This window comes from Neovison vison, chromosome 11 (assembly GCF_020171115.1).
Source record: "Neovison vison isolate M4711 chromosome 11, ASM_NN_V1, whole genome shotgun sequence".
NCBI lineage: Eukaryota > Metazoa > Chordata > Mammalia > Carnivora > Mustelidae > Neogale > Neogale vison.
The window spans coordinates 177,275,537-177,301,182 of NC_058101.1; the positions used below are offsets into that span (position 1 = coordinate 177,275,537).

General features: G+C 42.4%; 1 protein-coding gene across 4 annotated transcripts in view; it reads right to left on the minus strand.

Moving 5' to 3' along the window:
• The window catches only part of TACC1 (transforming acidic coiled-coil containing protein 1), a 115,507-nt gene that overhangs the window by 85,427 nt on the left and 4,434 nt on the right, over positions 1–25,646 (minus strand). For 2 of the 4 annotated variants that reach the window (XM_044225351.1, XM_044225349.1), the window contains exon 1: positions 3,531–3,628. The exons of the other annotated variants lie outside the window; for them this stretch is intronic. In XM_044225351.1, coding sequence (XP_044081286.1) covers positions 3,531–3,607 — 77 coding nt within the window. In that variant the 5' untranslated portion in view covers positions 3,608–3,628. Of the gene's footprint in view, positions 1–3,530; positions 3,629–25,646 lie in introns of those variants that run through there. 4 annotated transcript variants of the gene reach the window in all.

Below are 25,646 nucleotides of genomic sequence, written 5' to 3' on the forward strand. Positions count from 1 at the left end.
ATTACGGTCTTGCTTCTTCTCTAAGAGGCCTTGCTGAACTAGGACACATGTCAACCTTCCCTTCAGAAAAGACCCTGCCTTCTTCAAAAATGTATATCCCAAAGAGCCCAGCATAGCCTCTGGTTTATAGGTGCATTTACATAGAAACATTATAATAACTCAGATAGGGACTCTTAGCAAGTACTATGTGCTGCACTGATATATACCACTTCAAAAAGTAGTTAACAGCTACTGGCATTTTACTTATTTAATTATTTATTTTTAAAAGATTTATTGGAGAGCGCATGCGTCCACACAAGGTGCGGGGGGTGGGGGCGGTTGTTGCAGAGGGAGAGAATCTCAAGCTGACTCTGGGCTTGACCTCACAACCCTGAGATCACCACCTGAGCCAAAATCAAGAGTGGCTCCTCAACAGACTGAATGACGCAGGTGCCCCACGATTACTGGCATGTTAAAGATGTAGAAATTCTGCCCCACAGAAGAATTAAGTGATTGTTTTCCGAGGCTTCCCAAACTAAGCTAGTAGGGGAGCTAGCTGGGATGCCCACCCAGGTCTGCCTAGCTTGACAGGTTCTGTTCCTAATCACCATATCGTGCAGCCTCCCTGAAGAAATGAAGTAAAATCTCCCCTGCTTCTTACCAAAGCCAGCAATTTTGTTTCCTTGGGTTTGGGGAAGGTAGACAGCTACAATTTTTAATTGTAATGAGCATAATCTTAAAATTGGGCATTTCTTCAGCCAGACTGTGCACAGGAACTCGGTAAAACAAACAAACAAAAGCCAGACATTTCTTTTCATGTACATCCATACTTCTTTATATTTCATGACAGAGTTCTGCTATGAGGGATTTATCTGGTTAATTTTAATACTTGATTAAATTATTCTGCAATATTAATGGTGACCATCCTGAAACATAATTTCTCCCTTGAAAGACAAAGGCCCCTAGTAATGCTTTCCTTCTGGGATTTTCATGTATTTATTTATTTTTTTAAGGAACAATAGATTTTGAAATTGCAACTGAAAAGGCTTGAGTAGGAGACTTCCTTGAGGTCAGTGTTATCCACGCCAGCCACATGTCCGGCAGGAAATCTGCGGCCGGGTGACATTAACAATGAATCCCCCACTCTCTCAGACCCTGTAGAGACTTGTGGCTTATACAGCTAAATAAGGCAGGGCTTGGATAAAGGGCATACTTTTAGCTTTTCATATTACAGGAATGGAGTCTATTTCTAGTCTTTGACCTGGTGCACACCAAGTGGTTTGCAGTGTGGTCTGCACAATCTGGGACCTAATAATCCTGTCACTGCCTACAAGAGTTTATGTGCTTCTTAATGTATTCAGTTGAGTAGAGAAGGACGTCTCTGGGCTGTATTCCCAGGTGAAGAGCAAAAATGGGTTTTATGTTGATCATATTTAGGCCAGCTTTGCTAAATATCTAAGGTCCACGTAAGAACCTCACTGAAAGAGAGATCTACTCTATCTATTGCTAAGCCACTGGCTAATCTAACAATTAAATTCCTTACCCTAGCCACTGAACCTTACAAGGAAAGCACTGAGTTCAACATGCTAGCAGTGAATGATTCCAATATTTACTTTCAAATTACACAGTAAACATGTTCACAAAGATTAAATAGTCAACTTTTATCCTTGGCTAAAACAATATATTGCTTAGAGATAAACTTAGAGATATTTATATTGCTTAGAGATAACTTGTCTTTCATATATACCTGATTTTATGTCATCTTCAGAACAGCATGTGAAGCAGACGTTGTTTTCACTCCCATTTTTACAAATAAGGAAACAGACACAGAGAAGTTAAGAAACAGATAATTGCTCCTAGATAATTCTAGGAGCAGAGCCTAGAATTAAACCCAGGACTCTATGCTTCCAGAACTCTTAACTTCATTTCAATGTTACACTGCTGCTTGTGTTCACTTTTTTTTTTTTTTTTAAGATTTTATTTATTTATTTGACAGAGAGAAATCACAAGTAGACAGAGAGGCAGGCAGAGAGAGAGAGGGAAGCAGGCTCCCTGCTGAGCAGAGAGCCCGATGCGGGACTCGATCCCAGGACCCTGAGATCAGGACCTGGGCCGAAGGCAGCGGCTTAACCCACTGAGCCACCCAGGCGCCCCATTGTGTTCGCTTTTTAAAAGGTTAAATTGACTTTGTCAATTTCCTCTTTGTAGGTACTAAGCATTGCTAATTCAGGTTTCTCCCTTATTCAGGAAGAATTAAAGAAAAAAAGTGAGATGTATTCTGCCAGCTGAGACAAAAGTTGGCTTCCTAAGATAGCCCTAACTCTCCTGTGGAAGGCAGCTGCAAGAGTTCTAGAGTCAGCCAACCTGAGCTAACCACTTTCTAGCTGTGTGACCTTGGACAAGTCACTTAATCTCTCCGCCCTTCCCTTTTCTCATCAGTAAAATGAGGGCAATGAGAGAAACTAACTGGATGTTCTTGGGGATTAAATAACAGAGTAAGTGTTTTGCACATTTTACACGCTGGATAATTCTCAGCTATCTATATGATTAATAAGCTTCCTGAACTAAGTTCGGTGACCATAAACATCAGGAGGCATAACTAACATGTCTGTCATATGGAAATTCAGAAAGCTACTTTGCCTCGGAAAGATCACCAAAAAGATAACCAAAGAATGACCAAAAAGCCCTCCCAGGGCCCAGGCTACACATGGGAAGCCTAAGTGTATCTTTCTCAAATGAAAAAACTTCATCATTGGCTGAATTAAAATACAGTATGGATTCCTCAACATGACCTCACCTCCAAGATACAGGCGCGTTCTAAAATTATTTTAAATTAAAAGCTTAATGACTGTTGGGTTCCCAAGGCGCTCTCAGTGCATCCTCTCTGGCGAGAAGCATGGCCACTTTTCCAACCCGGCAGCTAACTTGCTCTAAATCACGTTCTCTAAAAATGTTCCTTCTCAGCTTGCATTTCAGTTACTTGGTGTCCCCAATTGTTTTTGTCCCAGAACAAAAGCCTAATTGCTGCTGCTACAATACAGCCCTTTTTCTGAGATCATCATGAGCGAACAAGAGAGGGAGTTCTTAGGAGCAGCAAGCACTGCATCCGAATTCCTGGACTCCGAAGGCCCGCACTGACTGGCCAGGTCACCGGAGCCTTGAGTTCCTTTCTGATTATCTCCACCCCGCTGCAAATAGCTGTCTCGAGAATACTTCGGAACCCTTTAGGACACGTGTGTTTTCCTGCTTGGACGAATTCGGGAAAATTCGGGGTCCCCTTCTCCCACCCGCGCAGCGTGAACAGGCGCAGAGCAGCGGCCCCGCCTGGGCGCGACTGTGTCGCGGTGGGGTCGTGGCCGGGCGCCCCGGGACCCCGCAGGGCCAGCCTCGGGGCGGGACGTCCCACCAGGCCCACCCCGGAGCCCCCGGTTCCCGCGGGCGCGGGCGGGAGCCCCAGCTTCCCAACCCCGAAGGGGCAGGCGCCGTGCGCTTGCATCCCCGGCTGGCATGCAAACCCCCAACGGCGACCCCGGGGAGGGCTCGGGACTCACGCGCTCTCTCGGGCTGTCGGGGGCTTGTCCCCGGCCGGCTCGCGGCCCCGCGGGCTCTGAGAGTGCGCGCCTCCCATAGCTCGGAGCTCGGTGCCCTGGCTGCGCCCGCCCGTGCTTCCCGGAGCGCCGGCCGGACCGGACCCTGGGCGGGGAGGAGGCGGCAGGGCGGGGGAGGAAGGGTGGGGCGGTGGCGTGGTGGGGCTGTGAGGCGGGCGGGTGGCGAGGAGCGGGGCCTCAGGGTCCCCGCCGCGGGGAAAGCCGGCTAAAGGGCGTTGCTCGAGGCGCAGCGAACTTCGCCGCCAATTGCAGGGCTCGGCCTGCACGGCGACCGGGACTCCCGCCCCGGGAGATGCTGAGCGCCCCCGCGACGCTTCCGGGGGGGATGCGGGCCCCGCACTCCCAGCAGGGAAGTCCCTTGGCGGCGAACGAAGACAGGTGGAGGGGGCGGGAGGCCTGGGCGCACCTCGCGGGCTCCGGGGACCGCATGCCATCGGCGTCTGCCCGCCCGGCCCCGGGGCGGTCGGCGGCGCCGGGGGAGTCCCTGCTCCAGGCGAGGGGGTGGGGCGGCTCGGCAGGGAAGCACCAGTAGGGGGCGGGTGTGGGGGTGGGGGGTGGTGTGTGTGTGTGTGTGTGTGCGCGCGCGCGCGCGCAATTACTTCACCCTCCGCGAGTCTTTGTTTTCTTCATGTCTAAAATGAGGGGGTATGTTCATTTTTATCTCTAAAGTCCCTCTGGTTCTGACATTCAGTTTGGAATAACTTCTCTTCCAAACTCTGTCTTAGTGGAAAATGCCCCCATCGTCCCGTCGCACCTGTGATCCACTGATGATGTACCTAATAACTCCCTTTGCAGAGTATTTCATGCCCTCGCTCACCCACCCCCATCTCCTACATCCCTCCTCTCCAGCCATCTCTCCTCCGTCCCAGTGTTGTTTTTTTTTTTTTTTTAAAGATTTTATTTATTTATTTGACAGAGAGAGAGAGAGATCACAAGTAGGCAGAGAGACAGGCAGAGAGAGGGGAAGGGAAGCAGGCTCCCAGCTGAGCAGAGAGCCCGATGCGGGGCTTGATCCCAGGACCCTGAGATCATGACCCGAGCCAATGCAGAGGCTTTAACCCACTGAACCACGGCAGGTGCCCCCGTCCCAATGTTTTGTTCTGCTTGTTTTTCAACAAAGATTGGAATGCCCTTTTTTGCTAACACCTATTTAGCCTTCCAGACCAACTCAGACCTTCCTTTTGTAACACTATCCTGCATCCTGATAGTACATCTTTTTTGTTACTGCCTGTTTCTTCCATTAGAATATAAACTCTGCAAAGACAGGGAATTGTTTTGTTTCCCCTGTTCCCCCAACACTGCCTGGTGCATCATTGACACTAATAATTGTTGATAAATGCACGTTTATCGTTTTCCTCCCCAGTGTTCCCACACCATGTGTTAATTCCTCTAACACAGCACTTACCAATCTTATTTTGTAATTATTTCTTTACTTGCCTGTCTTTCCACTAGAATATGAGTTCTACAATTCTTGTCATAAACTCTATACACGCTTAGTACCTGGAACAGTGCCTGTATCCTGCCTTATACACAATATGAATGAATGGGACTGTGGCAAAGCACACAGAATGGTGTTCAATATTAACTTTGTTCTGGACTGGAAGATTTAGGCAATAAAGACGTATGTGCCTACATTTTAACGTTTCCAGAAAGGGTGGGAAAACTCATAAGGGAGACTTCTTTTTACAATGGATCCTTTTTTATGTCGAATTTTGGCTTCCTGTTTATACATTATCTTCACTCTAACCTAGCCAGGGGGTTTTGATGCTGCCGCATTGCAGGCATATACAGGCAGAGTATTTGGGAATGGGAAAATAAACATTAATTAGTAAAAGTGTAGTGAGACTGGGAATTGAGATCGTGTGGGAAGGATTTCAAATAGCTGAAGCAAAGTTGACTCTTGGCAGATGATTTAAAAAAAGCTTACATTCTCCACATGTTCTGTCTGGAATAGTTTGGCAATGTGATTGAAGTGCCATTGATAATGCAAACATAACCCAGTCAGAGCCATGGTCCCTTTCAGAGGAGCAGTGGATCCTTCCAAGGGGAAAACAGGAGGGGAAGGGAAGGAAGGGGAAATTTTCTTTCTACTGGATAGATAAGGTGGGCTGTTGGGGAAAGTTTTATTATTATTAGCAGAGAAAGGCACAGGGTAACATTACTAAACATCACTTTTGTTTAAAAGAAAAGGAAGAGTGAAGCCCACATCCCATTGTGATGCAGAGAAAGCAAGACAATGAAGCGGAAAAGAGTCTGCAAAATAATGAGAAAGTTTGTCTATAGGGGGCCAAAGAGCATCTCTGCGTAGATGATGTGTTTACTGGTTTTGCCGCCTTGATTGGAACAGAGATGGGCAGCTGGGGCTCCAGACCCAGGGGAGTGAAGACAGTGAAGGTGCAGTCTTATCTTTTGGGAAGTAAACTTAGGAAACTTCCCTGCTTTTCAGGGAAAATGCCCAGGATAGACCTGAGAGACCCAAAGAGCCCTCTTCCCCCCAGTGTATTATGACCAGCCCTACACATGGAAGCAAAGCCAAGTTCTGTTTCCCTATCTCTGAGCTGGCTGCAGATCTCCCACAGAGGAATAGGCTCTGGGATATCTACAAATCCTCTGCTTAATGTCTCTTGGTTTAAAATCCTTTTGGCTTTTTATATTTCAGTTGGAACGCAACATTTAAAAGTTCAGCATTGCTGGGACGCCTGGGTGGCGCAGTTGGTTAAACGACTGCCTCCGGCTCGGGGCGTGATCCTGGAGTCCCGGGATCGAGTCCCACATCAGGCTCCCAGCTCCATGGGGAGTCTGCTTCTCCCTCTGACCTTCTCCTCGCTCATGCTCTCTCTCACTGTCTCTCTCTCTCAAATAAATAAAATAAAATCTTAAAAAAAAATAAAATAAAATAAAAATAAAAGTTCAGCATTGCTAATGAAGAATTAGAAGGGTTACCATTGCAATCCGAGTCCTTCTCTCAGGAAAATTATTAAACAGATGGAAGTACTTCCTCTCCCTCTGTGTGGTTCTGCAGTTGTGCCCTCAAAGTCCTGCGATAAGTTGTGGATGACCGTGCTGTCATCTGACCCACTGACCAAGAGAGTAAGGCCAGTTCTGGGGCTCAGAACTATTCACACACAGCTGAGGAGTTGTCCTTCAAGGGGAGGGCAGGAGGATAACAGCTGGACACCACTTGCTGTTATATTTGATATGGAATAAAGGGAGAAGAGAGCCTTCTGACTGTTTTATGGTTTCCTGCAGTTTCTGCCTAAAACACCCAGAGACGGAGAAGAAAGGGAAGAGGAGAGGAGGGAGGCAGCCGGCATTTTGCAGCCCCTGGGCAGCAGGCTCCTAAACATGATGGCCAACTGGGATCAAAGGAGATCTATGGCCTGGAATGGAGTCTTGGAAGGGTAGTATTTGATGTCCAGTGTTAAGGTTTCCATTTTGCATTATAATTCAGTAGGCATTTCTTTAAACATTGAAAAAAGAGCAAAGAAAGAAAATTTAAGAAATGGAAATTTATGATTGCCCCCTATGTTGTGAAATACACTCATCAGTGTCAAACCCTACCCTTAGAATGCTGCTTAGGCTCCACAGAAGGATGAGAGCTAGCATTTAGTAGATACCGGGGGCTTTGCTTGGGGCTTGATGAAAGTAACTGCACTTAGTCCTCATAATACAGGGAAATGATAATAACAGTAGGTAACAGATTTTTGAGTACTTTTTATATGTCGGACTGTTTGAGTGCTTTCGATTTATTCACTCATTTAATGTCCATTACAATGTTTAAAGGCACTTTAGTATCCTCAGTTTACAAATGAGTAAAGTGAAGCAGGGGAAGGTTGAACATTCCCAAGACCACACAGCTACAAAACAGCAGGAGCTAGGCATAGAAGCCAGGTAGGTTAGCTCAGGAGTTATAACACAGAGCTTAGCCTCTACTGTATTTCCTTAATTTTTACACTGTGCACCCCATTTTAAGATGAAGAAACTGGAGTTTAGAGAGGTAAGTACTGTGTCCAGTATTTAAACCCAGTTCTGTCTTGATCACAAAGCCCATGTTCAACATGGATTTCCCTCCTCAGCAATCATGCCAAATGAGTGTTACCCTTCATAGTAGCCATCCTGGGAAATCACATGCTTATCTCAGAGCTGCACCACCTTTCCATTTTTGGAAGTTACTGAAATGCTAATTTATAAGCCAAAAGGATAAAATTAGGTTTACTCCATATTGTTAGTAAGGGCCACATAGTCTTTCTGCAAGAGTCACATATTTTTCTTTCTTTCTTTCTTTTTTTTAAAGATTTTATTTATTTATTTGACAGACAGAGATCACAAGTAGGCAGAGAGGCAGGCAGAGAGAGAAGGGGAAGCAGGATCCTCGCTGAGCAGAGATCATGATCATGACCTGAGCCAAAGGCAGAGGCTTAACCCACTGAGCCACCAAGGCGTCCCAAGAGCCACATATTTTTCTTGAAATTAGGTAGCGTAAGTGCTCCAACACTGTTCTCTTCTTTCTAGTTTTAGTTATTCTCGGTTGTCTTCTCATACAAACTTTAAAATAAATTTGTAAATTTCTTTAAAAAAAAAACCCACCTTGTCTGGATTTCCATAGGGATTACACTAAATCTATTGACTAATTTAAGGAGGACTGATAGTTTAACAACATTGAGGCTTCTAATCCATGAACTTGGTATAGCCCTGTTTATGGAGATCTTGAATTTCCCATAATGTTTTATACTTTTCAGCCTCTAGGTCTTGTACTTTGTTTGCTAAATTTATTCCTAAAGGTTTTTATGCTATTTTTAAGTTGTTGTTGTTGTTGTTGTTGTTTACAGATTCTATTTATTCATTTGAGAGAGAGAAAGAAAAAGCATGAGCGGTGGAGAGAGGCAGAATGAGAGGGAAAAACAAACACCCTGTTGAGCAGGGAGCCCCATGTGGGGCTTCATCCCAGGACTCTGGGATCATGACCTGAGCCAAAGGCAGATGCTTAACTGAAGGAGCCACCCAGGCACCCCTTTATGCTTTTTTTTTTTTTTCATTCCACAACAAGGAAAATGTTATTTAATTCCTTTATGCTATTTTAAATGGAGAAATAAAATTGATTATTGTATATTGTATCCTGCAACCTTGCTAAATTCATTATTATTTCTGATAGCTTTTTTGTGGATTCCTTAGGGTTTTCTGTATGTCAGTTGCAAATAAAGTTAGTTTTACTTCTTTCTTTATACTCTGTATACCAGTGCCTAGCTCTGACTAGGCACTTCCATGCAATATTAATAAAAGTGGTTAGAGCTAACATCTTGGCCTTTTCCCCATCTTAGGTAGAAAGCATTGAATTGTTCACATTGTAGCATGACACTAGCTGTCATCTTTTGTAGATTGCCTTAATCAATTTGGGAAGTTTGCTTTTATTTATAATTTGCCAAATTTTTTTAATGATAAAAGGTACTCAATTTCAAAAAATTATATTTCTGTACTTATTAAAATCATATTATTTTCCTCCTATATTCTCTTAATTTGTTGAATTACATTGATTGATTTTCAGATGTCAAGCCAAACTTGCATTGTCCCTTGATTGTGGCATATAATCTTTTGATATGCTCCTAGATTTGATTTGATAATACATTGTTGGGAATTTTTTTTTTTAAAGATTTTATTTATTTATTTGACAGAGATCACAAGTAGGCAGAGAGGCAGGCAGAGAGAGAGAGGAGGAAGCAGGCTCCCTGCAGAGCAGAGAGCCCGACGTGGGGCTCGATCCCAGGATGCTGGGATCATGACCTGAGCCGAAGGCAGAGGCTTTAACCCACTGAGCCACCCAGGCGCCCCAATTGTTGGGGATTTTTGCATCTATATTCATGAGGCATGTTGATCTGTAGTTTTCTTTCTTAACATGTCTTCATTTGATTTTGAAAGCAAGATAACAGTAAATCACAAAACACGTTGGAAAGTATTTCCTCCTCCTTTATTTTCTGGAAGAGTTTTTGTAGGATTGGTATTATTTCTTCTTTAAATGTTTCATAGAATTCATCAGTGAAACCATCTGACCCAGAAGTTTTTTGTCAGAATGTTAAATTCCAAATTTCCTTTCTTTGTCATAAGACTATTCAAGCATTCTGTTTCTTCTTGAGTCAGCTTTGTAATTTATATCTTTTCCAGAATGGGTCCATTTCACCTAAATGGTAACATTTAATGACAAAAGATGCTCAGATTACTAATAATGGAGTATTTGGAGCATCTGGGTAACACCTCAGTTGGTTGGGCATCTGACTCTTGGTTTTGGCTCAGGTCATGATCTCATGGGTAGTGAGATCATCCCTGAGTCAGACTATGTGCTCAGCTGGACTCTGCATGAAGATTCTCTCCTTTTGCCCCTCACCCCCAGATAAATAAATAAATCTTTAAAAATTAAAAAAATAATAATGATGGAGTGTTCTTCTTTTAATGTTTGAAGGATCTGTAATGGAGTCCTCTCTTTCATTACTGATATGGCAATTTCTTTCTTTTTTTCTTTCTTCCTTGGTCAGCTGCAATTGAGATTTATCAATTTTATTATTGTTTTTCAAATGACCAGCTTTTAGTTTTATTAATTTTTCCCTGTTCTCTATTTCATTGACTTCTGTCTTATCTTCATTATTTCCTTCCTTCTGATTGCTTTGTGTTTAATTTGCTCCTTTTTCTAATTTTTAAAGGTGGAAACTTAGATGGAAAGGTGAAAAATTGACTTAAGAGCATTCTTTTATCTCATAGGCATTCAGAGCTATGACTTATTTCCCTCTAGGTGCAAATTAACATATCCCGCAAACTTTTATTATTATTCAGTACAAAATATTTTCTAATTTCTTATCATTTCTTCTTTAACTTATTGAATATTTAAAGTGCTTCATTTCCAAATATTTATGATTTTCCCAGTTATCTTACTGTTCTTGTTTCTAATTTAATTTAATTTTGGTCAAAAAACAAATTTAAAATTTACTAACACTAGACTGTTTTTAAAAAAATTTACTGAGACTTGTTCATCATCCAGAATATGTCTATCCTGGTAAACATATCATGTACACTTGAAAAGAATATACATTTTTGCTGTTCTTGGGTGAATTGTTCTATAAATGTCAACTAGGTCAATGTGGTTGATAGTATTTTCTGTCTTTGCTGATTTTTGTTTGTTTACTCTATCAATTTCTGGGAGATATTACATTCTCCAGCTATGATTACATATTTCTTCCTTTAATTCTGTCAATTTTTGCTTCATATATTTTGAAGCTCTTACTGAGCACAGACAAATTTGTGATTTTTATGTCACCTTGACTAACTAAAACTTTCATTATTCTGAAGTGCCCTTCTTTATCTTTGGTAATACATTTTGTTTAGAAATCTCTTTTGTTTGATACTAATATAGCCCCTCCAGCCTTCTCATACTTACTATTTACATGATATATCATTTTCTAGCCATCTATTTTTTTAAATCTGTCTCAGTCTTTATATTTAAAGTATGTCTATTTGTTTTTTTAAATAGACTTTATTTTTTAAAGCAATTTTAGGTCCACAGTTAAACTGAGCAGGAAGTATAGAGAGTTCCCTTGTACCCCCTTGCCCCCAAACACACACACCGTCCCCAATATCAACATCCCACACCAGAGTGGTACATATGTTACAACCAAAACTGACATCATCGTCATCCAAAGCCCATAGTTTACAGTAGGATTCACACTTGGTATTGTACATTCCATGAGTTTTAACAAACATATAACAGCATGTATCCACCATTGTAGCATCATACAGAGTAGTTTCACTCCTCTAAAAACCTGCTGTGTTCTGCCTATTCATCCTACTACCCCTTTCCCTGGCAATGAGATATTTTTACTGTTTTTGTAATTTTGCCTTTTCTGGAACATCATAATAGGGTCGAACAGTATGTAGTCTTTCAGACTGGCTTGTCTTATTTAGTAATATGCATTTAAGGTTCCTCCATGTCTTTTTGATGGCTTGATAACTCTTTTCAGCCCTGAATAATATTCCTTGCCTGGAGGTACCACAGTTTATCCATTCCCTTACTAAAGGACATCTTGGTTACTCAGGGGATCTTTGGCAATTATGAATACAGTTGATATAAACATCATGTGAGGATTTTTCTTTGTATAAAAGTTTTTAACTAATCTGGGTAAATACCAAGGAATGTTTTTGCTGGATCACATCATTTATTTGTAAGGAACTACCAAACTATCTTCCAAAGGGGCTGGACCATTTTACACTCCTATTAGCAATGGACGAGAGCTCCTGTCGTTCCACATCCTCACCAGCATTTAGCGTCACCAGTGTTCTGAATTTTCGCCATTCTGATAGGCATGCAGTGGTATCTCTTTCTTTTAATTTGTAGACTCCTGATGACATATGATGTAGCACATCTTTCATATGTTTATTTGTCATCTATATATCCTTTTCACTGAGGTGTTACATTTGGCCTTTTCAATCCATTTAAGAAGAATCATCAATTTTAGTCTTTTGATTGGAGTGTTTAGGTTATTAACATTCAGTGTAATTATTGATATAGTTGGGTTGGGATCTATCATTTTACTTTGTTTTATTTTAGAGATTTTATTTATTTATTTGACAGAGAGACCACAAGCAAGGGGAGTGGCAGGCAGAGAGAGAAAGAGGCTCCCTGCTGAGCAGAGAGCCGAACTCAGAGCTTGATCCCAGGACCCTGGGATCATGACCTGAGCCAAAGGCAGGCACTTAGCCGACTGAGTCACCCAGGTGCACTGGTTCTATGATTTTATATTTTTGTTTCCTACTTTTCTCTTTGCTTCTCCATTTCCCATTTCTTGACTTTTTAAAAATACTACTTTAATATTTTATAAATTCTCCCATTTTTGTTTTATTGATGGCCTTTTAGCTATAATGCTTGCATTCTTATTTTAGCAGTTGACCTATAAATTACAAAATACATCCTTAACTTATCATAGCCCATTTAAAGTTAATAATGTACTTCTTCAGGCAAATTCTAGAGATGAAAAGTGCAAATTTCTGAAAAAAAGTTAACAGATGGACTTAACTACCAAATGGTATGTTAAATGAAAGAATAACAGACTTTAAGATAGATCAACCAAAATTACTCAAGCTCTTGCCACACCAGAATCTATTTCCATTTCCTCTTCAGTACCTTCTGGTAGTCACTTTATATATGATATCTAGGTTTTAGAGTTAGTTTCTGCAAGGATGGTCATAATACCCAGAATGGTCCATAATATCCAGCCATATATTTTTCTTATGGGATGGTAATTCTCAGCTTTATCACCCACCTTACTCATCACAGTAGTCCTGTGTGACTGAGTTTCAAAAATCAATTCCACCTCCACAGGATGAACACTCATCTAGAATACTAAAAATAATTTCCTATGTGCCCTGAAGACAATTTTAAGGGCATTGAGCAATGGAAGCATAATTGCACTAAATCTGTAATATCTTAAGGTGACAGAGACTAATATTCCCTCATATGTGTTCTTCTCTTCTCTCTTAGTAAAACAAACAAATAAAAAACAACCCTGACTTTTAGCCATTAAGAATAATAACTACATTTCCCAGTCTCCGTTGCATATAGGTATGGCCATGTAACTAAGTTTGGGTCAATTCGATAAAGAATAAAGTGCCAAGTTCAACTTACATGAAATATCATTAATGGGGGGTACTATGGGCTGAATGTTTGTGTCTCCCTCAAATTCATATGTTGAATAATCCCCAACAGTGATGATATTAGGAGATGGAAACTTTGGGGGGGTGCTTAACTCATGAGGTAGAGCCCTCATGAATGAGATTGGTGCCCTTATAAAAGAGGCTCCAGAGAGATTCCTTGTCCCTTCCACCATTTGAGGACAACAGCTAGAAAGCACTGGCTAATGACTCCAGAAGAGAGCCTCACCTTTTGCTGGCACCCTGCTTTTGGACTTTCAGCCTCCAAAACTATGAGGAATAAATGTATAAGCTACTCAGTCTATGATATTTTGTTATTTTGTTATAGCAGCCCAAAGAGACTAAGATAGGTGGTGAGCCCTTTTTGGCTCTTTCTTTTCCCTGCCGGCTGGAATGTATGTAGATGGGATAGCTTGGTTCATGTGGGCATACTTCCTGATGTTGAAAGAGCCTGAATTCCTAATACCACGGAGCCACTAAGTCTGCCCTACAGACCTTTTATACGAGAGAAAAAATAAACTTACATATTTCTTAGCCACGAATATTTCAGATTTCTGCCAAGCATATCCTAATTATATTCTGGTCATTAAATTATGGAGGAAAAAAAGTCCTATTACCTGTAGTCGAACCATCTGTACTGGAAAAACGGTAATGCTGAGTGACCCTACCAGCAATCATTCCACCTGCTTTCTAGATAAAGAGTGTGTGTAAATTAGGGGCATCTTGGTGGCTCAGTTGGTTAAGTATCCAACTCTTGGTTTCAGCTCAGGTTGTGATCTCAGGGTTGTGAGATCGAGGCCTGAGAATGGCTCAGTGCTCAGCGGGGTGTCTGCTTATCCCTCTCCCTCTGCTCCTCCCCCATCTCTTTTTCTCTCTCAAATAAATCAATAAAATCTTAATTAAAAAAAGAGTTTGTGGGGGCGCCTGGGTGACTCAGTGGATTAAAGCCTCTGCCTTTGGCTCAGGTCATGATCCTAAGGCTCTCTGCTCAGCAGGGAGCCTGCTTCCTCCTCTCTCTCTGCCTGCTTCTCTGCCTACTTGTGATCTCTGTCAAATAAATAAATAAAATCTTAAAAAAAAAAAAAGTTTGTGTAAATTAGCCCCTAAACCTAATGCTTTGTAGGGCTGAAGTGTAGCTTCTGCTAAATGTGTCCATAAAACCTGCCCCAGCCATCACTGCCACCCATGCAAATCTGTGCTTTATACCAAATAAACTTCCTCCAACCAAATGTTTCCATTCTCTTCCTCAATCCTGTTTCCATTCTCTTCCTCAATCCTGCCCTGAGAGATTCATTTATCTATGCATTCATTTATTCATTCACTCATTCATTCAACAAAAACATACAGACACCTACCTTGATGTCTATCTTACTCCGAATTCACCTTTGCAACAATGTTGCGGAAGGCATGAGTTGCCTGACACCTTCCTCCAGCCTCACAATGACCCTGTTGACCCTAATTCCGCCTCACATCATTGTTACGGCAAGGCCTAAACTCAACAAAAAAGTTAAAACTAAGACTGATTTCTAGAACAGAGCTGGAAAGGATCTCAGAGGTCATCTAGTTTCAGCTTCTTTTATTAATATGAGAGAACCGAGGCCCTGATACACTTGAGCTTGCCCAAGGTTACAGAGACAGTGCCAAACCTGCAACCAGCACTCAGATTTCCCCACCCTGCCCAGTCCTTTGTTCTTTCCTCGCTTCTTACTTCCTTCATTCACACTTAATCCAAATACAAAGATTACATATCTATTACTTTGATTAGAAAATATGAACGTTTCACTTCAAAAACCATCCCAGTTATACTCAGTGTCAAAGAAAGAAATTACCTTTGGTGATGTCTTTGAATTTATTCTCAGTTTACCCTGAAGAGTGAACATGCCAGCAACCCAGACCAGGACCTTTGCTCTGACTGGAGCCCTTGGGACTGAAGAAAATTAAGTCAGGTGAAAGTCACATGCTTATTTACAAGGTAGGTTTTCAGTGCAAGTTTCCAGCCAAATGCCTTTTGCCTAAGGCTAATTCTCAGAAATTCCTCTACAGTTCTCCCATTTTGTGTATCACAGTTCTCTTACACTTTGCACTAGCAAAGCTGACTTCTGACGCGCGCACACACACACACACACACACAGTCTTTGTTCCCTGATTCAAGGTGATTCAACTGTCATCCATAATAAGTGGGCAGTTTCCAGAATAAAGTTTGTGCTTCAGACCTGTGATTCTGCCCTCCTACTGCGGGAACAGCTGCCAAGTTCACAGTCTCAATCTGTATTCTCCAGGAGAACAATGAAAGCATTTAAAAAAAAAAAAGCAAAAATTAACTAAAAAAACACCTTCTTTTGTTTTTATTTCATTTACTTGTCATTTCTATTCCTACATAATAGTTCTGGGACTATGCCCTTTGTGTGCTTTCTACTGATTTTGTTTTAAAAGCAGGATATTTTTTTGTGTCCTGACATTGTCTTCAGAGACAGAACCTGCCTGTAATTCAAACATCCTGGACCCAGTAACCTTGAGCGTCTTAGAACATTAACTCTTGGTCCTTTTTTGGGTCTCAGCTAACTCAGGGGTAGAGACCTGGAGAAACCTTTTGGTATTTGTTTTTAAGTAATCTCTACATCTAACGTGGGCTCAAACTCACAACCCTGAGATCAAGAATCACATGCTTTACCGACTGAGGCAGCCAGGTGCCCCAACCTCTGGGTATTTAAACATGGCTTCCAACCCCACTGTCTAGTGCTGAGGGTTGGAGAGTAGGGTAAGTATACTGTATTTCTACTCTCTGACCCAGCAGGCTCCAACGTTAGTCATTGCACCAAGAAATGAAAAAGCAGATAGAAAAAAAAGGAAAGAAAGTTGGCAAGAGTCTTGAGGGTCTGGGTTCAAGGAAGTGCTTTAATTTGTGTGCATTAAATTTGGAATTAAAAATCAATATGATGGTTCATTGTACCAAAATAACAGCATAAATATTAAAAAAAAACTACTACTGTTTTCTGACTGGGCAAACCACCAGGATATATGGAGCCTAAAAATGCTGCAAAGCAGAAGCAAACATTCAAAGGAAATCTCTAAAGCGAGACAAAGTAAATATAAAATGTTCTTTGGCTTAGAAGTTGAGTGTCCTTCGAGGGCAAGTCGGGACCTTAATTATTTATCTTAGGACATTTGTGAGCCAGCCGGAGCTGCCAAGTTACAAGAATAAAACAGGCTTTTCACAAAAGAATACAAAGAAGCTTAAATGCAGGTAGAACAAAACTTCAGAGCCACCTTTTCCTCAAGCAGTCTCTGAGTCTTCCACCTTCCTACAGAGAAAGACCAGATCTACACTGCAATGATTCTGAACCTGTGGGTGAAAATCCAGGGCTCCCGTGGGAGTGAGGATGGAAGAATATAAAATAGGACCCCTGGCCAGATGTAGTATGTGCACTGATCAGCAGGGAGTGCTCTTGTTTATCTTTTTCTGTGCTCTGGGGAGGGGTGGTATCAGACCAGGATTTGCTTGGAATAGTCTCAGCTTTGAATTTTTCAACTTTCTTGCCTGGGCTCAAAAGTTTTTTTTTATCTGCATTCAACTCTGTGATCCACATGGCCATTGATACTATAACCATTTTCTTGAGCATTTGGGATCCAAAAGTATGGGTGGTACTAGTGGCTCTTCCCCATGAATAGTCCCCAGGAGGAAGGGACCAATCCTACCTCTAGGATGGAACACAGCATAAGAAATGCAAGAAGGGAAACAGAGGCTTGAGCAAGGTGGAATGAATGGGAGAAACATAATACTCAGATTGCGTGCATCAAAGCACGCTGAAGGAGTCATAGGGCCCAAGAGCTGAAAGGGGCCAGTGATCATCTGATTCCTAATCCCACCTGATTCAGGAATCTTCTGCTTGAGAATCATGACCAATGGTCAGCCAACCTCTGCTTGCAATTTTCAGAGATATTTTTGGCAGGCGAAGAATTGCAGCACTCAGATCCCTTTCCAAGAAAGGACTTAGCAACCCAGCTTCAAGGAACGTGGTTAGCTGATAACCTCCAGCTGTTAGTGCCTTCAGGGTCCGCCTCAGCTTTTCAGTCTTCTCTGGGTCCCAGAGAATGGCTGAGCAAAGTGGTAGTATAAAGACCTGACCACTTCTGCCCCAGATGGCACTCCTCTTAGTGAACAATGTTTGCTTTGGAGCTCCTCAGTGGCTTGGTGGAGACTTAGTCAGAACAGCAGTCTGAAGGCTCTCCTGCCCAATCTTGCTTTCTCTCCTGTCTGAGTGTTATACCTCAATAAACCTTAATACATGAAGCACGGTTTCATGTTTTTTGTTTTGTTTTGTTTTGTTTTGCTTTTTAGGGCATGAGCTATTCTTCTTCTTCTTTTTTTTTTTCAAATTAAGTAAACTTAATTAATGGGGCTCATTAATGGGGCTTGAACTCGTGACCTCAAAACTAAGAGTTGCATGCTCTACTGACTGAGCCAGCCAGGTGCCCTGGGCATAAGCTATTCTTTACAATACTGTAATGGCAGAAACATGACACTACACATTTGTCAAGACCCATAGAATTTTACAGCATCAAAGTGAACCTTCATGTATAAAAGAAAAATCACTTAGGAGGTCAGGAGATCCCAGGATGGAATGCAGACTGACAAAACAATCCAAATGTATTACAAATATACAAAACACCTTTACTTGAAGGTGTTGAGGGGGGAAAGGTGCTGACCTAAGTAACTTTGGAAACAAGTGGAGTCTGTAAGTCTAAAAGCCATCAAATACACAGAAGCACTGTATTCTGGCTGATAAAGTTGTTTCCCACAGGAGCACACATTCATAATTCTAATAACACTATACATGTATATTGTAATTGAACAATGAAGTAAATGGATGGCAGATGGTGGGAGCCAGGTTTCTCGGTTGAAGTGGGAAGTTACAGTTAAGCAAATGGAGGTCTAGAAAGAGCCATGTGGTAATAGATTAGAGTTAAAGATATCACTATGAATCCATGTTTTTTTCAATATAGATTCAGATGGTTACACATAGAAATATTTATAAATATGTGTATATATCCAAGTTAGTATACACACATGTATCTTGCTCTACCAGCCAAGAGGGTGTAAAAGCAAAAATCCGTCAGTAGTAACAAACAAACATAGTAGTAACAAACATACAAACATACATAGTAACAAACATACATACAAACATACAGAGATTGATTTTCAATTCCTTTCTCCAATAAAAGGAACCAGGACTACCTGTACTTGGAGAAATGGACTGGGGCAAGAAATATATAAGATGAGCATCTTATAGTGCCAGAAAGTAAAGAAGTGCTCAAGAAAGAAACAAACACACCACCAAAACCCACACTGATAGAGGTATAACATAGGGACAAAGAAACTAGCTGGAAGAGTTCCCGATGCCCAAAGCTGGAACAAGCTGAGATATGAAATTAACAAATTAGTGTAGGATTATAACCTGAAGTATGAAATAATTATGCATAAGTTTCCAGGTAAGTAAATGATTTAACAAATAAATAAATGAAGAGCAAATGTTCCCTAAAGAAAAATTTCTAATAACTTAGGTAGGTACTCCAATCTCAATGAGGCAATTCTCAACTTCCACTCCTTAGGCATGGGCAGCACGTAGTGACTTCCTTCCAAAGAGTGCCACATGGAAATAGGAAAAAAAGAGTCACTTTCCTTTTTTTTTTTTTTTTAAATATTTTATTTATTTATTTGACAGAGAGAGATCACAAGTAGGCAGAGTGAGAGAAAGGGAAGGAGGCTCCCCGCTGAGGAGAGAGCCTGATGTGGGGCTCCATCCCAGGACCCTGGGATCATGACCTGAGCCGAAGGCAGAGGCTTTAAACCACTGAGCGTCCCAGGCGCCTCAAGAGTCACTTTCTAGTGGAAAAATCTGACAAAGACTGCTTCAACCATGTGATCAAGGTAAACACCAGTAGTGGTAAATCACATTGATGGTACATATTTTTTTTTAAGATTTTATTTATTTAGTTGTCAGAGAGAGAGAGAGAGAGAACATGAGTGCATGAGCAGGAGGAGCAGCAAGCAGAGGGAGAAGCAGGCTTCCCGCTGAGGAAGGAGCTGATGGTGGACTCAACCCCAGGACTCTGGGATCATGACCTGAGCTGAATGAAGACGCTTAACCAACTGAGCCACCCAGGTGTCCCAGACAATAAGTATCCTTGATTTGATGCAAGGAAACAGTACTTTATTTCTGTGGTCTTCCACCTAAGAATCCACAACCACAGTGTAATAATGAGAACAACATAAAACAAATTCCACCTGAGACATTTTATAAAATATGGGAATAACAGTCCTCAAGACTTTCCGGGTTGTCAAAAACAATGAAAGTCTGAGAAACTGTCAAACTGAAAGTAACCAAAGGAATTATAACCACTAAATGCAATATGGCACCGTGGATGGGTTCCTGGAACAGAAAGTGGACATTAGGTAAAAACCAAAGAAATTAAATAAAGTATGGACTTGATTTAATAATAATGTATCAGTACTGGTTCATTAATTGTGACATATGTACACACAAATATTAAATGTTAATTACAGGGGATTCTGCAAGTGGGTTATAGTAAAGCACTCCATACTATCTTCATAATTTTTCTGTAAATCTAAAACTGTTGTAAAATGAAAAGGTTGTTTTTAAAAACTCTCCCTTATATTGTTAAAACTAACTTTCTTCTATTTAGCTAACGTCTGCCTGCCAAGCATCCTTACCACCTTGAGTGATGTTTGTTGATCCTCTTCCTAGATCCCTCCTACTCTAGATCAATCTCCATGTGGGTGCCTTTGTTGTCTTTCAGGACTCAACTCAAACATCACTACCTCAGTGAGGGGACTTCTAACTACCCAGTCTGGAAAAGTTATCTCCCAATCCCCACTCCATCCTCTTACCTTGTCTTGGTTTCTTCTGAAATTATTTTTATTTTTACGTATGATCTTATAACCATCCCCACCCACGAGGCCCAGAACCTCATTATTCTCCCACACAATCTTCTCAAGTACCTGGAAAACAGTCTGGAAATACAGTGACCACTCAAAAAGATCTACCAGTTGAATGAACAAATGAAAAAAAATGAACAAATGGGTCTATTTCTTCGACATGAAAGCTCTTTGAACATAGGGACTCGTGTTCCTTCCAAGTTTTCTTTACTTTAAGCTGGAAACCTCTAGATTCTTCACATTTCTCACTTAACATAGGCACCTGGTACCAGATGATGATACAGTAGTAATAAAACTATTTATTTATTTATATAGTGCTTTACTATGCTGTGCACTGTGTTAGCACTCTAAAAGTAGCTTCTCTTTTATTCACCCAAAATTTATGCTCCATAAATCAGGCATTGTTGGATGACTTCTGGAATGTCATTATTCCTCTTAAAAATGGTCCTAGATCTGGACTGTACGATGAAATGCATTCTGGACAAAGGAACTATTACCTTCTCTGATGTCTTTGTCTATCATCATGACCTATTTGGGGAACAGGTGTGCCTAAGCAGCAGTGAAGCCATGCTTTTACTGCTGTCCTCTAGCCAGTGTTCATGGCCAGTGGTTATCACATTGTCTGTGAGGAGATAAGGAGCTTGTAGTAGACTATAAACCAACCATATCACTAAGGACACTGTTCAGCTCAGCTGGTTTGTTTTTCACAGCAAGACCTTCTTAATGTAGGAAGCTGTGTGTTGGGTTTCATTCTGAGACCAGCTCTTCATCTTGTTGTGGACTGCCTCTCTGAGCAGCACTGATATCAGACACAATTCTCAGCATTGTTTTCTTATTCTGTGTTGTAATAGACTTGATATCTAGTTCATTCCTGCTGTCAACCAACTTCGAGCAAATGGAACTCCTCAGGGCAGAAATCCTACAAAGAATAGTCAAAGATTACCCAGAGAAGGGCAGTTGGTAAAAAGAGGTGAGGAGAGAGGAGAGGGTAGCATAGCGGAGAGGCTCTAAGACTGAGTCCCATGACCTCTATTTCAGTCCTGGATCTATCATTCACCAGCTGTGGGTAGGGAAATTCCCCTCTCCAGGTCTCATTTTCTTTATCTATGAAGGAAGGCTATGGAAGTAGGTAATTTCTTTCAGTTTTTGTGCTCTAGGTTTTAAATCCTTGAGTCAAACGACTTCCATGTACCGAATGTTCTTAGGCTAAGCCTTTCCACAACTTGCGTGTCCCCATCACATCTGCCGATGTTTTGTTTCCCACAACGTTTTGCCTGGACGCCACACCCGGCTTCAGAACAGAAATGTCACAGTGATATCCAGCAGCCAGACCCAAAGATAGGGGAATTAAGGTATAGGGGGTGAAAGGTATCTTCAGCAACATTTGTCTCCCAATGATTGACCAATGCTTTTATCAAAACATAGAGGTATCAATAAATGCATGCCATTAAAATTGTTGGGCTTGGAAGTTACTACTCTGTCCTAACAGCAAGTAAAAAGCTGAACAGACTGAAAAATCAACAACTCTTCTTGGATCTGTAGGAGAGGGAAGGACATCAGGCAAACCACTACACCCGAGACTGGAGACACAGACAGGTAAGTACAGAAAGTCATTGCTTACCAGAGCAGAGATTCATAAGCAGAACCACCATGGAAATCATCTGGATATCGACAAATCGATTCTGAAGTTTAAATGGAGATGTGGAAGACCCAGAATGGCCAATATGATTTTGAAGGACAGGAACAAAGATGTAGGACTGACACTCCCCAACTTCAAGAATGACTATAAATCTGCAATACTCAAAACAGTGTAGTTGGTGAAAGAATAGACAAATTAAGGGAACAGAACAGAGAGCACATATATAGACCCACCTACAAATAGACCCATATACATACAGTCAAAGGAGCAAAGGCAAGACAAGGGAGCAAAGATAGTCTTTTAACAAATGGTGCTGGAACAACTGGACCTTATACCTTGCCCAAAATTAACTCAAAATGGATCACAGACCTAAATGTAAAATGCAAAACTAGGGGCACCTGGGTGTTTCAGTTGGTTAAGCATCTGACTTCAGCTTAGGTCATGATCCCAGGGTCCTGGGATGGAGCCCCTGGTTGGGCTCCCTGTCCAGTGGGGAGTCTGGTTGTCCCTCTGCCCCTCCACCTGCTTGTTTTCTCTCTCACTCTTACTCACTCTCTTTCTCTCTCTCAAATAAACATAAAATAAAACGTTTTAAACAAAATTGTTTTGAAGGGATCCATCAGCACCTCTGTCTCTCTCTGTAGTAAGCTGAACAATGATCCCAAAGATAACAGGTCCCAACCCTGGAACCTGTAACTGACCTTAATTAGAAAAATATTATTTTTATTGGCAAAGGTAATTAAAGATTTTTAAACAGACAGATTATCTTGGATTATCTGGGTGGGCCGTAAATGCAATCACAGGAGTCCTTATCAAAGGGAGGAAGATTTCACACACAGAAGAACCAACAGGCAATGAGACCAAGGAGGTCAATACTGAAGTGATATGGCCATGATCTAGGAACAGTGGAAGCCCCCAGAAGCTGAAGAAGGCGAGGCACAGATTCTCTCCTACAGCCTTTGGAGGACGGTGGTGGCCCTGTTGACATCTCGATTTCTGCCCAATGACACTAATTCTGGACTTCTGGTCTCCAGACCGGTGAAAGAATACATTTCTGCTGTTTGAAGCCACTGAATGTGAGGTCATTTGCTGTAGCAGCTACAGGAAACTTACACACTGTCTTCCTAGATTTCACCTTCCTTTCAGATAGATTTTTCTGTCCATAACAAGTAAAGCCACCCATCTGCATCAGTCAGGACCCTCCCCCGCTTGAGAGCCTAATGAAGGGACTGTATACGAAGGACTGAGTAGACTTTGAGAGACCTCAAGAGAGGGTCCTCTCACAGAGTTGACCGTGGGGGAGACTCCGGCACTACCCCAAACCTCAATGGTTAGGGGGACAGAGCTGTGGGGGGAGAGAGGGCCGTCTGACAGGAGCCGTGGCCTGCAGTCAGGGGACACAGTCGGCCCACAGCAGAGGAGCATGGGGAATAAGCTCCTCATATCACTCTCTTCCCTTGCTCTGATCTCCTGCCAGTGGCCTCTGGTCCTAAATGCAAGGAAGCCATTTACGTCAGCCTCCTGGACACAGAGAAGAGTGGAGAAGAGTGGAAAGTGGATTTATAAGAGCAAATGGAACTATCTGGCACCCACATAGTATCAATTCCTTCTCAAGACTGTCCACATAACAGACTGGCTTTGTGAGACAGAAACAGAGGCTTTGTGGGACCCCCCGGCATCCTAGCTCTGTGGCTGTGGGCAAGTCCGTACTTCATGAGCCTTCTGTCTCCTCATCTGTAAAATGAAGGACTCAGACTAGGAAGTCTTTAAGATCCCTTTCAACTCTGATGCTCGGGATTCTAGAAGCTGACTAGATGCCTTACCAGGCTGAGGCTGACATGTGTCTAGAGTCCTGACAGCTGTTTACTTACTAAAATAGAAGCAGGCCTCTCTTTTCCATGACGCATCTCTGCATCTGTGCAAGGACGAGCAGTACATGCTGGTCATGGGCTGCTTCAAGGGAAGGAGCAGGCTGTGCTCTCTTAAAATGTGGACATGTCACAGGCATGCTGGAAAAGGGACCGTGAGTGGGCCCTGGACAGCCAATGGCATCATGGGAGGAGGCAGGCAGAAAGGCAAACCACTCACCCAATGGCCGGGACACGGTCAGTGGGTGCGTCTGCTCATTCCTCAAGAAAACTCCAGGGGCCCTCAGCAGCTGGCAGCAGCTGGTACGGCCCTCGGGCTGGCCCGGCCACTCACTGGCAGGCCCAGCAGAGGGGTGGCTGCCAGCAACCACACAGATGGTAATAATTAGCCAGAGAGTCCAACTATGGAAAGTTCCAAGGGTCCAGGAGAGCCCCACACTGAACAAAGAACATACACCAAGCCTTCCCCCTGCCGCCTTGAGACATTTTGTTCTGTAATATGCCTGCCTTTTCAACTACTCCTGTCTGCTTCTGTCTCTTTGCAACCTCTTTTTCAAAATGGAGGGAAGAGAATATCTTCATGGGCCCTTCAGGCCTGAAAGTGCTGGAGTAAACTACCCGCCCCTCCCCTCATCTCCCTATACCCTGGGTGGCCTGGGATAAACAACAGACTTCCTCCCTGCCCCCACCCCCACCCGTCATCATTAATTTGGACGTTCCATAACCCCACATGAGCACTGGTTTATAAGTGTGTCATTTAGGAGTGGGGGCGGGGGTCTAACAAGGACCTCTATCCTTAAATCCTTAAAAACCCTCCCCAAACTGCTGATTCCTAAATTCCATTGTCGTCTTGTTCCCAGCAAAACAGTTTGGATCTCGTTGTATGCACACCCACTCTTGGGAACTGTGATTTAAGGTTACTCAGTGAGTTAAGGGCCCCAGGGTCCTACTGGAGATGAGGCAAGAAGAGGAGCGAGCCTGTGAGAAACTGAGAAGGTGGGTGGAAGCGAGGCCACCAGGAAGGACCAAAGGACCCGGAGAGAGGGCCCTGGGCACTGAGGGATGGTATCACCCACTTCACACCACCCGGTAGAGCTGTCCCAGTTGAATCAGTGCTAAAAATGTCTTCTGAGAATTCAGTTAAACAGCTTCTTTATCAAGAACACAAGGGATAAGAAACAGCACAGAGGATAGTAGGGGAAGGGAGGGAAAAGTGAATGGGAAGTCATCAGAGAGGGAGACAAACCATGAGACACTCTCAACTCTAGGAAGTAAACTGAAGGCTGCTGGAGGGAAAGTGGGTGGGGGCATGGGGTAATTGAGTGATGGGCATAAAGGAGGCCACGTGATATGATGGGCACTGGGTGTTCTATGTAACTGATGAATTACTGAACACTATATCTGAAACCAATGATGTACTATATGTTGGTTAACGGAATTAAAAAAAAAAAAAAAAGCACACAAGAGAAGCTTGCACTGTGGCCCTCAGACCCTCAGAAGCCTTTCCAGTGCTGAGGTAGATTACAACAGTGGAATATAATTAGGGGATGCCTGGGGGTGGTCTTCCTCTTCCAAAATGCTTCCCCTATTCATTGCCACTGCAAAATCTATGTCTCCCACTAGAACCAAACCTGCAATTCCGTTCATTTATTCGTCGCTTCCCGGTGGTTTGCTAAAAGTCATGCACTGCTCAAAGGGAGCTCTGATGGACAAGAACTAGGATTTATTTTATTATTTTTTATTTTCTTTTTTAAAAGGTTTTATTTATTTATTTGACAGACAGAGATCACAAGCAGGCAGAGAGGCAGGCAGAGAGAGAGGAGGAAAGCAGGCTCCCTGCTGAGCAGAGAGCCCCATGTGGGGCTCGATCCCAGGACCCTGAGATCATGACTTGAGCCGAAGGCAGA